This window comes from Hemiscyllium ocellatum, chromosome 25 (genome assembly GCF_020745735.1).
Source record: "Hemiscyllium ocellatum isolate sHemOce1 chromosome 25, sHemOce1.pat.X.cur, whole genome shotgun sequence".
Taxonomy (NCBI): Eukaryota; Metazoa; Chordata; class Chondrichthyes; order Orectolobiformes; family Hemiscylliidae; genus Hemiscyllium; species Hemiscyllium ocellatum.
The window spans coordinates 36,108,417-36,121,744 of NC_083425.1; the positions used below are offsets into that span (position 1 = coordinate 36,108,417).

The 13,328-nt window shown below is 40.4% G+C and overlaps 1 protein-coding gene across 4 annotated transcripts in view; it reads left to right on the forward strand.

Annotated features, from left to right (window-relative positions):
• The window catches only part of llgl2 (LLGL scribble cell polarity complex component 2), a 96,329-nt gene that overhangs the window by 36,444 nt on the left and 46,557 nt on the right, over positions 1-13,328 (forward strand). For all 4 annotated transcript variants that reach the window (XM_060844220.1, XM_060844223.1, XM_060844221.1 and 1 more), the window contains exons 3-5: positions 3,210-3,328; positions 9,393-9,490; positions 13,199-13,280. In XM_060844220.1, coding sequence (XP_060700203.1) covers positions 3,254-3,328; positions 9,393-9,490; positions 13,199-13,280 — 255 coding nt within the window. In that variant the 5' untranslated portion in view covers positions 3,210-3,253. The remainder of the gene's footprint in view (positions 1-3,209; positions 3,329-9,392; positions 9,491-13,198; positions 13,281-13,328) is intronic.

Here is a 13,328-nt window from a genome sequence, read left to right on the forward strand (position 1 = left end):
ACTTCTGGACCCTGTCTGATGACAACACATGCTCCCGTTTGATTATGGGGCCCAAAACTGCTGTCAAAATTCCAAATGCAATCTAACCAGAGCCTTACTTAAGCTCAGCAGTAAATCCCTGCTCAAGTTTTCTACCCCTCTTGAAATTAGTGCTAATATGGCATTTGCCTTCCTACGTGCCAACTGAATCTGCATCTTAACCTTGAGAGTCCTGAGCTTGGGCTCCCAACTCCCTTTGCACTTCAAATGTTTGAAGTATTTCCCAGTTCAGAAAATAGTCGTTTTCCTCCCAAAATGCATTATTTCACACTCCCCACATTGTATTCCATGTGCCATTTCTTTGCCCTCTATCTCTTCTGTCCAAGTATTTTTTGCAGTCTCAAATCCCTCGAATTCACCTGTCTCTCCACTTATCTGTCATCTGCAGACTTTGCACCAACGTCCTCACTCCCCCCATCCAGATCACTTAATTGTCCTGTGAATAATTGTGGTCCCAACACTGTCCCCTGCACAACTCCACTAGTTACGAGCTGCCACCTTGGAAAAGGCCCCTTTATCCCCACTCTTTGCCTTCCGCCAGTCAGCTAATCCCCTTTCCTTGCTACTACCTAGATGCTAACACCACCTTAGCTTATTTAGTAGCCTTCTGTGCAGTACCTTGTCAAAGGCCTTCTGGAAATCCAAGTAATTCATGTCCACTGATTCTCCTTCATCTAGCCTGCTCATTACCACTTCCAAAAAATTTGTTTTTTTTAGTTTTTTTTATCTTATTTAGTAGACCAGGCCAAATGACCCACCCCTTCCTGCTTCTGTGTTCTGATGTTTGAGATACAAGTCCTTGGCAGGTGAGGATAAGAAACTGCTGTATGGGTAAGAATCTAATTAGGTGCAGCAGACGAATAAGAATTGTTTGTGCCTCCCTGTCCCATGTCGTCCTCGGCACAATCGCAGACCTCTATGGTAGTATACAGAAACTAGCCTGGTCATTCTTCTGTCTGAGCATGTGACAATGTATCGTAGAGCATTTTCAAAAACAGCTAGCAGAATTGTACTGCAACACAACTTGCCAGCTCAATTTTGAGAACTTGAAATATGATTTGTTCTATATAAATGTATGTAATGGTCACACTGGCTCTTGAATTCGGCAAGTTTTGGTTTAATTCTGCAGTGAGCATTCTAACCAGCTGCTTAGTAACTACAACCTGCTTGGGCTCTACAGTACTTGAAAAGAAATTGTCACAAGTCTGAAGCTGGAAGCACAGTTGGTCAGGGAGTGAGAAATTCCACTAAACTTACTGTTGTCTGCCTGTCCCCAGATGCTGGCTGATGGAACAGAAGTGGCTGATCTGACGTTGTGACTAAATTTAAGCACTGATCAATCTCCAATAATTCTATCTCCTGTACAATGGGTATAAGATCATCTCTCTATTATCGCACTTACCATCTTGCAAGATACATTTAGTTGCCACCAGGTGAATGAACCATTAGAATGCTCTGCTTTCTCAGCACCAGGGGAACATTTTGGTGATTTTTAGAGTATACTCTACATCAATGTAGAGAATCATTTACTAAGTCCTACCCCTTTTTTTTTTGTTAGTCATGGTAGTGAGCTGCGATCAAAGATCGCATTTAGTTGTGTCATGGAAATAGGGGAGCACTTAATGCATGTGGTTAGTGGTACTATCAGAAGCAGAAAGCAATAAATGCTTTTAATGCCTCTGGTGTTAACTTAGACTGAGTACTTAAATTTTTCGAGTTGAGGTAAAATTCAAGTCTTCTGGGGAGTAAATTTAATACTGGATACAGTTGCTCATGCCCATGCTGGTGTCTGTCTGTGTCTGTCTGTGTCTGTCTGTGTCTGTCTGTGTCTGTCTGTGTCTGTCTGTGTCTGTCTGTGTCTGTCTGTGTCTGTCTGTGTCTGTCTGTGTCTGTCTGTGTCTGTCTGTGTCTGTCTGTGTCATTTGTAGCTTATTCACTTTCCCTGTAACAGATGGGCTTCATTTGTGGGTTGACATGTCTCATGCCTAGCAGCATTGAATGTGTTTACCACTCCTGGATTACCTGGTTGTTCCGGTGTCTGTCTCCAACTGTAATTTCTGCTAAACTATGTTCCTTGCTAAATGCTCTTGGTTTTTTTTTCCAGGGTCGGTTGATGGCCTTCACTTTATTGGGTATTGAGGTTTAAAAGCTCGCAGAAGTGAGTCAGCTAGATATACATGTTGTCTCTGGATCGGAAAAGATTAAATATTAAGGAATGTCTTAGACTTAAGAAGATTGGTTTTCCTGTCCCACATTCAACTGTGCAGGCCCAGCAAATGGTTGAATTAGGATGATTAGAGGAAGCAAGTTTCATGAGCAAGTTTCTTGTAAGCTGGTATACCTTTGCACATTAGCGCTGAGAAGGGCAATGGATTCTTCCATAGGCCTTTCTGCTGCATGACGCGGGAAGAAAATCTGGATTCTTGTTTCTGGTCCCATGAGTAATCGTGCAAGAAAGTGGGTGTATATTGTTCTACGGAGCATGAATCAATGTCTGCTGGACTTTGTCCCAGATTATGCTGTTCTTATTCGCCACCTTTTTTAAACTCTGTAGTGTGAATAAATGCATTGATAATCAGCTGGAATACAACTGTTGTATGTGAAGTTAAATCTAAATGAGAGCAGAACCTGCTACAGAGAGCTGCAATTTGGCTAACTACATCCTATCACTGCAACACAACTCTGTATTTGAGTCCTGACTGGTTGTTGAATCGCAGACTAAGGCCTGTTCTGACCATTGCTATCCATGAATTAGCAGTCTTTGACACACCAATTAATGCCTGTAGCCTAGAGCCATCACCAGGACCAACCTCTTCAGGAGGGTAAGTATTAGAAGGGAAATAACACACATGAAAGAAGAGTCCAATAAGTAAGGCAATGTTGGTTATGTTGATAACTGATTATACCGCATATCAGATGTCCTAAGAGTATTAGAAGCACTGTGTGTGCTTCTGTAAACATTGAGTTGAGTTAATGATTGGTAACTGAATGCTGGCCAACTAAGAATGATGTCATCTTGGTAGCCTGTATATGACAAAGAGAATGTTGGATGATCTGCCTGTGTAGGGTTAGTGCAGCTGAGAATACCTGTCTAGGGACAGATGGAAGGGGAGGAGCATCTTAGATTTAACCATCTATGTTGTTTGTTTTTCCAACCCCCCGCCTTCCAGGAACGAACAATTGATAGCTGTGATCCCTCTACTAAAGTAGGACAATGAAAAGATTCCGAAGACACGGACATGAGCTTAACCGGGAGCGCATCAAACAGGATCTTTTCCAATTTAACAAGGTTAGTTAGCTTCTCCAATTCTCCTCCACATGTCATGTTGCTAGGCTCTGTCCTTTTTTGTATTCTGGCAGATTGCTAAAAATGTTTAACTGGCTGTTTGTGGGCCTAGCCTGTTACCAATCTGTTAATCTATAGGAAATATCAGAGTTCAGCCCAGTTCTGTTGTCCAGTGTACTCATTCTATTGGGTGTCATTGGATAGAGAAATGCAACAGCTTATCAGTGGGCATCTTAGATGAATGGCCAGATTATCGGTTTTAGTGCTAGTTGAGAAATACATGTTAACCAAACAGCAGACACTCTCTTTCTTGCTGTTCAGATAATACCATGGACTTCAACTGAATATATTCAACACGACATTCCAATGATGTCCCTGAGTAGTACAGCACTCATTCTCCCACTGAATAGTTACCTGAAATCCTGGGCTGGAACTTCAATCCATGATATAGGCCTGTGATCTGCCACTAAACCAGCTAAGATCAGACTGAAAGTCAAAGGGATTTTTTTTCTATTCAGTTTTGTGTACAAATGAACTGCCACCACAAAAAGAAATCCTCTTTCAGCAGTGCAAGGAAGACTATGACTTCTGTTTGTGAACGTTTTGTGCAGTTGTACAAAGACATCTCTCCTTTCTTCTCTCTGTTCTTCTTCAGTCTCACCTCTCACCTTCTAAGAGAAGGCAATAATCCATTTGCTTTTCCAATTAGTTGCTGGACCTTCATGCCAACATTTCAATCCCTCAAAGATGGGCAGACTCCTACTATTGTGTTCTTTAGCCGATTCATAGAAAATCATAATATTTATATTCTAGCTGCCATTGTGAACACCTTCCCATTTTTTTTCCCATGAATATACTCATTGTCCATTTTTTTTTTAAAAACCCTTAACCAGTCTACAACCGTTTTTTTTTAATCCCTCTATGCTTATCACACCAAGTTCACAGCTTGCTTTCCAATTTCACTCCTAGCTAAATTTGCTGATACCTTCAAGTCATCCATATAAATTGGTTATAGTTGAGGCCCCAATTCTGATCCCTATGACATTTCACAGAATTAGTTTGTTTATCTTAAGTATCCTGTTAAACACAGCAGTAACCCCTTCTAATTTAACCAAACTTTCAGAAGCTCACCTCTCCTCCATAATCTGTTAAAGGATGAATGACTGTTTACAAACAATTTTACAAATCTATGCCTCCTGTTTTCTACCTCCCACTCTAAGAATATATTGATCCATAATAAAAGCCCTTATTAAAAATTCAGCAACTTTTACTTTTAAAACCAGACAGTCGCTGACGTCTCCAATATCGGTTTTCCTCCACGGTGGCACAGTGGTTAGCACTGCTGCCTCACAGCACCAGAGACCCGGGTACAATTCCCACCGCAGGCAACTCTGTGGAATTTGCACATTCTCCCCGTGGGTTTCTTCTGTGTGCTCCAGTTTCCTCCCACAGTCCAAAAATGTGCAGTTTAGGTGAATTGTCCATGCTAAATTGCCCGTTGTAGGGGAATGGGTCTGGGTGGGTTACGCTTCGGCGGGTCGGTGTGGACTTATTGGGCTGAAGGGCCTGTTTCACACTGAGTAATCTAATCTAATCTCTGTCGTCTTTTGGTCTTCTGCTGCAAAAAATGTTTCTTTTGAAGAAGGTACCTTTTATTAATTGTGTTTCTCAGGCAGTCAATCTGATGATGGCAACTGGTCATTCTGTCTCTGTCTCTGTCTCTGTCTCTGGCTAACTCTCTCAAAATGCCAGCTTATTTATAAACCAAACATCAGATCCTCTCATTGGTTCAATGTTGTTCAAACTCATAAAATTCAAATTCAATTGGGTTTTAGTATCCTGGAGCATAATGTAAACTGGTTGAATTCAAATCCTGGGCAAAAGAATGGAGGTATCCAGTTGACAGCCAAACGTTACATATTTTCAATTTTCCAATACGGAGACTGCTAGTCAGTCACATGACAGTTGCTTGCAAACTCTCACTGCCAAAACAGCCTTCACTTTCTCTAAAGCTTTAGTACACACCTTCAACTTCATAACAATCCAGACTTCTTTTGGAGTAACTAACTATCTATGATAACTTGTGGGATGTAAGTATCACTGCCTGAGCCATCAATTATTGTCCATCCCTTGTTGCCCTTGAAGTGGTGGCGATCTTGAACTGTGTAGTCAACTTTGGTGTAGGTTCTCATTGAGGAGTGAGTTTCAGGATTTTGATCCAGCAGCAGTGAAGCAATGATGATACAGTTAAAGGTCAGGATCGTGAGTGAATTGGAGTGAGCTTGAAGATGGTGTTCCAAATTTTGTTGCTCCTCTTCTAGATGGCAGCGTTGTGGGTTGAAAGGTGCTGTCTCAGGAGCCTTGGTTAAGGTATCACCCCAAAATATAGTTAGTTTTTTTTTGAAGTATCTCTCTTCTCTTTGGAAATCTAAATACAGTCTGTCTGCAAGTTCCCCTTTTATCTTGTTACGACCTTGATGTTAAAGAATGCTTTCCCTTTGGAAAGCCTTGTTTATTCTGCCCACTCGTCTTGTTTTGTAAGTATGCTGGTGCTAGGTCCTTTTTGTAGATTTTTTTGGTCTTATAAGCTCACTGTTCCTACAGTTTGTTGCTTTGTCTATTTCCTTTCTTGAGTAGAGGTATGATATTGCATTTTCCCAACCCACTGGGACCTTTTCCAGAAAGTAGGTAATTTAGGAAAATGATCACTGATTCATTCTCTATTTTTGCAGTTCTTTTTCAGAAATAGGATGCGACCATTGGGTTGAGGGGAATTATTAATGTTTTTTAATTTGAATTAAATTATCTAGAGCGATTTTATTTTTTTTCCATGATGATGATGATTTGATTTTGTATTACTTGGGAAACCTTATTAAAACAGATGTAGAGCCCAGTTTGAAGGTCTGAAATTCCCTTTTTTCCCTTTATCTGCATCCATTTTGATCTTTAAGGAAACCGTGTTACTTTAGCTATTCTTAATTTTCAGAGCTTCCTTGTAAAAGTTTTGTCGTTTTGCTAGTCCCTCTTGTGCTCAAATTTCTTTTCATTTTTGTCACCCTCCTTTAGTTTTGGAAACTTACCCTAATTCTCCATCGTTACTCCTGTTAGCGTAACTTTAAGGCCGTTAGCTATGCTTGTCTTATGACCAATTACTAGATGTAAAATGGCTTGTCCCAGGAATGGTTCTTGGAATCTTGTCAAGAATGCAGTATGCATTCAGCTCCTGGGTTCCTTTTTTTTTTTTACTGCCCCTCCACTTCCCCTAACAGACAGACACACTGACGTTGGATTGCCAACTTTATAGCAAGATTTATAATTCCCCATAATTATTTCAGCATTTTTTTTTCAAAATCCTGTTATTTCTAAACTAGTATAGCTGAGAGACAGAAATGTCAAGGGTCATAAAAACCATCTCCCAGTGACGACTTCAAAGTTCTTTTTGCCTGTTCCATGAATTAGAAACATGGTTTTGTGGGGGGAGATAGTGTCTTACCAACTTAATAGTTTTTTTTGAGGAAGTGACCAAGTTGATAGATGAAGGAAGGGTTGTTGATGTCATATACATGGACTCTAGTAAGGTCTTTGTGATAAGGTTCCCCATTGTAGACTAATGGAGAAAGTGAAGTCACATGGTGTGCAAGGTGTTCCAGCTAGGTGGATAAAGAACTAGTTGAGCAACAGGAGACAGTAGTAGTAGTAGGTCTCTCTAAATGGAGAAAGGTGACCAGTGGTGTTCCACAGCGATCTGTGCTGGGGCCACTGGTTTGTGTAATATACATAAATGATCTGGAACAAAGACTGGAGAATTGGATGGAGAAGTGACAGATGGAGTTCAATCCAGGCAAAAGTGAGGTGATGCATTTTGGGGAAGTCTAATTCTAGAGCCCATTATACAGTAAATGGAAGAGCCTTGGGAAAAGTTAATGAGCAGAGAGATCTGGGATTTCAGGTCCATTCAACCCTGAAGGTTGCTGCACAGATGGATAGAGTGGTCAAGAAGGCATATGGTATGCTTCCTTCATCGGACGGGGTATTGAGCATGAGAGCTGGCTGCTCACGTTAAAATTGTATGAGACATTGGTTCGACCGCATTTGGAATATGGTGTACAGTTCTGGTCACCTCGGATGTGGATGCTTTGGAGAGGGTGCAGAGAAGATTTACGAGGATGTTGCCTGGTATGGAAGGTGCTAGCTATGAAGAAAGGTTGAGTAGGTTGGGATTGTTTTAGAAAAAGGAGATTGAGGGAGGAACCTGATTGAGGTCTACAAAATCATGAATGGTATAGACACTGTAGATAGAGAAACTTTTTCCCAAGGTGAAGGGTTCTATAACCAGAGGTCACACTTTCAAGGTGAGCGCTGAAAAGTTTAATACACACACTGCTAGTATTTTACACGAAGGGTGGTAGGTGCCTGAAACATGTTGCCAGCAGAGGTGTATGGGAAGGCATGGCAGATTCATTTAAGATGCATCTGGACAGATGAATGAGTAGGTGGGGAGGAGAGGGATACAGATACTCAGGGATTGAGCGACAGGTTTAGACGGTGGATTTGGATCGGCTCCGGTTTGGAGGGCCGAAGGGCCTTTTCCTGAACTGTAAGTGTTCTTTGTTCTTTAATTGAGTTGATGCTGCATTTTGAATCTCCAAACGAAGACTCCACTGATCTCTCAAAAATTTCCCTCGCTTCACAACCCTATCTTTGCCCTTCAGAACACCCTTTTTTCTTTCCCCACCCCCTTCCCCTTCTGGCAAGTTTCCTTACTCAGACCTTTTTTTATTTGCCTTTGACTCATGTCTGCATGCTGTATCTCTTCCCATCCCTCTCTGATTCTCATGAGCTGCTTTGGTGTACTCCATTATTTCCTGCACCTCTGCTTGTGATGGTACACCATGAAGTATTTCAAAAGTTTGTTTCAGATCAGTTATCTGACTCACCAATATACTTCAACTGGAGGCTGACCCACTGATGCAGTTCCGTGCAGTGTCCATATCCCATGAATCTGAACACCTTTCTTCCAAACTAATCTTTTAAGCCATATATTCAACTGTGATTTTATTTCACCAGAAGCCCATTTATTCACAGCTTGATAGCAAGCCAGCGATTTGTCTTGCAGAATTCTGTTTTGTTTAATGCCCTTGACATTCAGTGACGTTGCCATTGCTGAATCCCCTGTCCAACTGTCTATATCTTTTTGGGGAGAAGAGTTGTTTAAATGTTGATCAAAAACTGAACTAGACTAGCCATATCAATACTTGGTATCTAACCAAAGTGCGACTGCCTCCTGGGACATTGTCCACCTGACGTCCCCTCCCCCTCCCTGATGTTGTGTCACCAATATTCAGCCCAGTTCTTTGCAAACCAAGCTAGTTAAAAACTAAAGTTACTGTTAAACACATTAAATAGAACACACTAAATAGAAATTATCTGTTTGAAGTCATGAGTAATGGTTATTTCCACATTTTGATGGGATAAAAGCAGTAGCTTAATGGTAATTTCACCAATTTGCTCAGTCAGTCGTGTGTTTGCTAGTGTGTAGTGAAATACAATTTGACAAAGGACACAACTGTGTGTCATTGCAAAAATGATGTTCGATCAATGAAATAGAAGAATGTATTTGTTGAATGCAACTTTTGGGGCTACATCTGCTAGCATTAGAATTCCTGGAGTGGGATATTGTACATAGTGCCACCACCCAGTACTGCTTTAAAAAATATCTATTTGAAAGATGGAAGATTTTCAGGTTTTTAATTCCAAACACTGAACAAGTAGTTATTTTTAAACCAGTTAGTCAAGTCGCTTAGTTGCTCATTTCAGACTTCCAGCATCTGCAGTTCTTTTGCTTTTATTTCAGCTATTTCTGAAGTTGGATAATCATCTTACAAGGCAACGTAACCAGGCACACTGGTTGTCAGAAGTGACTTCAAGTTGTACATCTAACACTCTGTTCTTAGTGTGTGGTTAGGTTGACTAGCATCTGCTCAGAATGTCACTCACTGTCGTGTGAAATTTTCTTGAACATTTAATCCGGTTGTGTACCAATTCTCCATTCTTATTTTTCCTCCAGACTGTGGAGCATGGATTTCCACATCAGCCCAGTGCTCTTGCTTACTGTTCAAGTCTCCAGCTCATGGCCATTGGAAGCCGATCGGGCGCCTTCAAGATGTATCTTTTTCACATGCAATTTAAAATTGTGCTTGATTGGTTTGCCTCTATTTACAATTGAGTTGAATCTTATTTATTGTCATGTGTACGAGGCACAATGAAAAACTTTGTCCTCCAAGTAACCTGCAAATAAAGGTCCTTTGGTGAATATAATTGGAGGTTCTTTCTTCACAGCAATCTAGGAAGTTGTTGAGATTTTGACTTTGATTTACTTCAACTAAATTCACCAGTGATCCTGGCCAGTGCTAGATGAAGTGTTCCATTTGATTAGGATGTGAAATATGTAAGGGAAGTGAGTCTTATTACTCCAGGTCATAGATTCCGAAAGAGCTTTTGGCTATTTATGATAAATATAACTGGAGAAATGGGGCTCAGGAGCTCCAGATTCACAACATTTTTTTGCCTTTGGTCATTTTCGATCTGCATGCTACTGACAAACCTGAATTACATACAGTGAATAACAAAACTAATTTTGTTTTGTAGAAACTTCAGAAAGTTACCTAAAAGTTGTCAACTGATTTTGGTTGAATTGCAGAGTACTGGACCATGCGTTTATCTCTTGACTGAAAGCATAAAAAAAACTTACACTGGAAACAATGCATGGTGTTCAGAGCAGCACTGAAGTTGAGCTTTACCATCTACATAAACAACACATTTACCTCCTTTTGACCTGTTAGAGCTTAACTATCTGTTGGCCCTGACTACTCATGCTTTGGAGGAATCAGATCTTGGACAAATATTGGAAGGAGGTATTGAAATACAAAGATCTGCTTGCATATGAAATTCACTGTCTGGACAGTGGAGGCTAACATTGGTCCACAACTTTTAATAAAGAATGGGTTCCTACTGGGTGTCTGTGATTGACGAATATCCAACTTATGAACGCTGGTACTTTTGGACGTGATCTTATGGCGGGGCAACACATTTAAACATAAGATTAGCATTCCCTGCACTTGGGAATGGCTCCTTTTTATGTTGTCCTGCATTTTGTGAAACTAAACTTGCAAATGGATTCCAGGATGGAACCAATTTATGACCCAGGGACTACCTAGGGGGGAAAAGAAAACAACTTTCGGGTGACTGAATTGAGTTAGGTCAATTGCTTTGTTTCAGAGTAAAAGCAGTGATATGTTGAATGATTGCCTGTGCAATAACATTGAGTCTGTGCCAATAGCAGGCATTTTATGCACCAGGTGCCAGGTTTTTTTCTTTTTGTTTAACTGCCTGAAACTTGATTTTCTTCCCCACCAGTTGCTATTTAACCCCAGAAATTGCTGTAATGTAAACAAAAGACTTATCTAATATCATGAGGCCTTTAAAATTCTTTATTGCTCTGCTAAAAATGATTGATGACATAGTGATTATGTGCAACTTGACAGTGGTCAAGCCCAATATGCTAGTTGCTTTTTGTCTCTAAGCATTTCCAGGTTTGCATTTAATTCCCATTTGTTTTAGTTCTATCACAAAGCCCACTATCCCTGGAGCTTTCCACTGAAGTTTACTCCTATGAATCCAGGAACTGAGCCATATATTGGTAGTCTGCAGCTCGAAACTGACTGGTACCACACGGTCTTGCTCTGTGAGCTGAGGAGTGCTGCTCCCTTTGAATTTTCAACAATCTCTAAGATATGTGTACCTATGGATTGGAGAATAGAGATTCTGTCTGAAGGACTGACCCCATGCTTAAAATGCTATGTCAGTAACAATGTGAATGCAACTCCTCTGTTGCACTGAACAGGCGATACGTTCCTAATTGATTTGTTAAAAGCCTTTTATTGTACTTTAGCCGAGATCACTTTATAGTTGGTACACTGAGCAAAAGCAAAATGCTGGAAATATTCCGCCTGTATGGCATCAGGGGAGAGGAACTGCCACTGTTGCAGATCAGTTACCTTTTTTGTTAGAATGATAAAATATTAAGGAGAAGTTTTAAGTAAGTGCAGAAGAAGAAATGCAGGGTTGTGAGGAAAGAACAAAAAGGGAAGTGCAGCTTGCAGTTTTCTGATCTTTGGTCCATTCCTAATGTTGTCCATGAGACTGCTGTTAACAGCAATTTCTTTTTTAAAAAAGTTTTTAGTCCGTTAAACAGCATGGAAACAGACCTTTCTACTCATCTATGCCAATCATGTTTCCAAACTAAACTCGTCCAACCTGCCTGCATTTGGACCATATCCCTCAAACCCTTCCTATTTGTGTACCTATCCAAATGTCTTTTAAAATCTTGTAATACCTGCATCTTTCACTTCCTCTTGCAGTTTATGCTATATATGAACCAACCTGTGTATTTTTTAAATATAGTTGCTGCTTGGATCCCTTTTTTAAAATCTTTCTCCACTCATCTTAAAAATATGCTCCCTAGTTTTGAACTCTCCTTTCCTTTAGTATTCACTTTATCCACGCCCCTCATGATTTCATTAACCTGTAGAAGGTCACCCCTAAACCTCCTACACACCAGTGAATAAAGCTCTTGCCTTTCGTTATTACTCAAACCCTCTAGTCCTGGTAATATCCTGGTAAATCTTTTCTAAACCTTCTCCAGTTTATTAATATAGCAGGGCAACCAGAACTGCACACAGTACTCGAAAACGGCCTCACCAAATTCCAGTACAAATTCAAAACTCTGTCCCAAATCATGTCCTCAACGAAGGGAAGCATGCTTCATCTGCCACCTTTAAACACTGTTGTACAATTTTCAAAGAACTATGTCGCTGAACTCCTAGATGTCTGTCTGTTTTGACAACAATATGCAGGGCTTTACCATAAGATTTTAAAGAGATCCAAGGTTATAAAGAGATTTAAAAATACACACAGGATGGCATGCTGGAGACTCGAGGCCAACTCGCTATTTAGAATCATACAGAAGTACAGCACAGAAACCGATCTTTTGGTCCAACTCGTCCATGCCAGATTTCACATTGAATCTTTTTTTAATTGTATCTTCAAACCTCCCATTTAATGTTTCCTGACTATTAGTGACTCCTCTCTTAGGATTCTATCTGTTCCTCACTACCCCCAATCTCTCCAGTGTTTCTTCACATCCTGCACCCCTCCACCTGCTGTGCGTGCGCACACACTGCTCCAGCCTTGATAATTTTCAGGAGAAGAGGTGCTTAACTGGCAGAGAACATTTTTGCTTTTCAAACATTTGTTAGATTTGGGAGTAGTCCTTGAAACTACTTGATGTAAAGATGAGCCAAGCAACGACAAGGTCCATTTAACTCCATGGGTGGGGAAGATTTCTCAAAACAAGAATTTTGAGCAAAACTGATGTTAAGGAAAACCAATATGAATTTTTTTCAGGGATAATAGTGTTTTGTTTTTGGGTAATGCTGTTTGTACGATCTATACAGATTTCCAAAAAGCATTTGCTCAAATCTGTAGCTTTATTGAAGTTTAGAGCTCAAAGACTAAGGGACAGTAACAACATAGATACAGAATGGGCCAAGTGACTGGAAACAAAAAAACAGTAGCTAATGGCTGTTTTTGCTAACTGGAGGAAAATTTATGCTGTTATTCTTCCTAATGTGTGTAATGATCTAAATGTTTGTGGGCACCATTTCAAAGCCTACATAAAATACATAAAACATTCTGAACTGAGGAGGATCCTGACACTGCACATTGTTAGGGCTTAAAGTACTTCAGATATTGGAGTTAAATGTCACAGAAGGGTTTGTGCTGAAATTTGTTGTCCTTAATTTGTGGCTGTAGCTACGGTGCACCTGAAGTGGAGATCATGGGCTTGCATGAGGAGAATGCAGCTGTTACCCAGATTCATTTTCTACCAGAACCGGTAATGTTACAACTGTCTTCCTCATTCTATTTTCACCTTCAGGTCCAG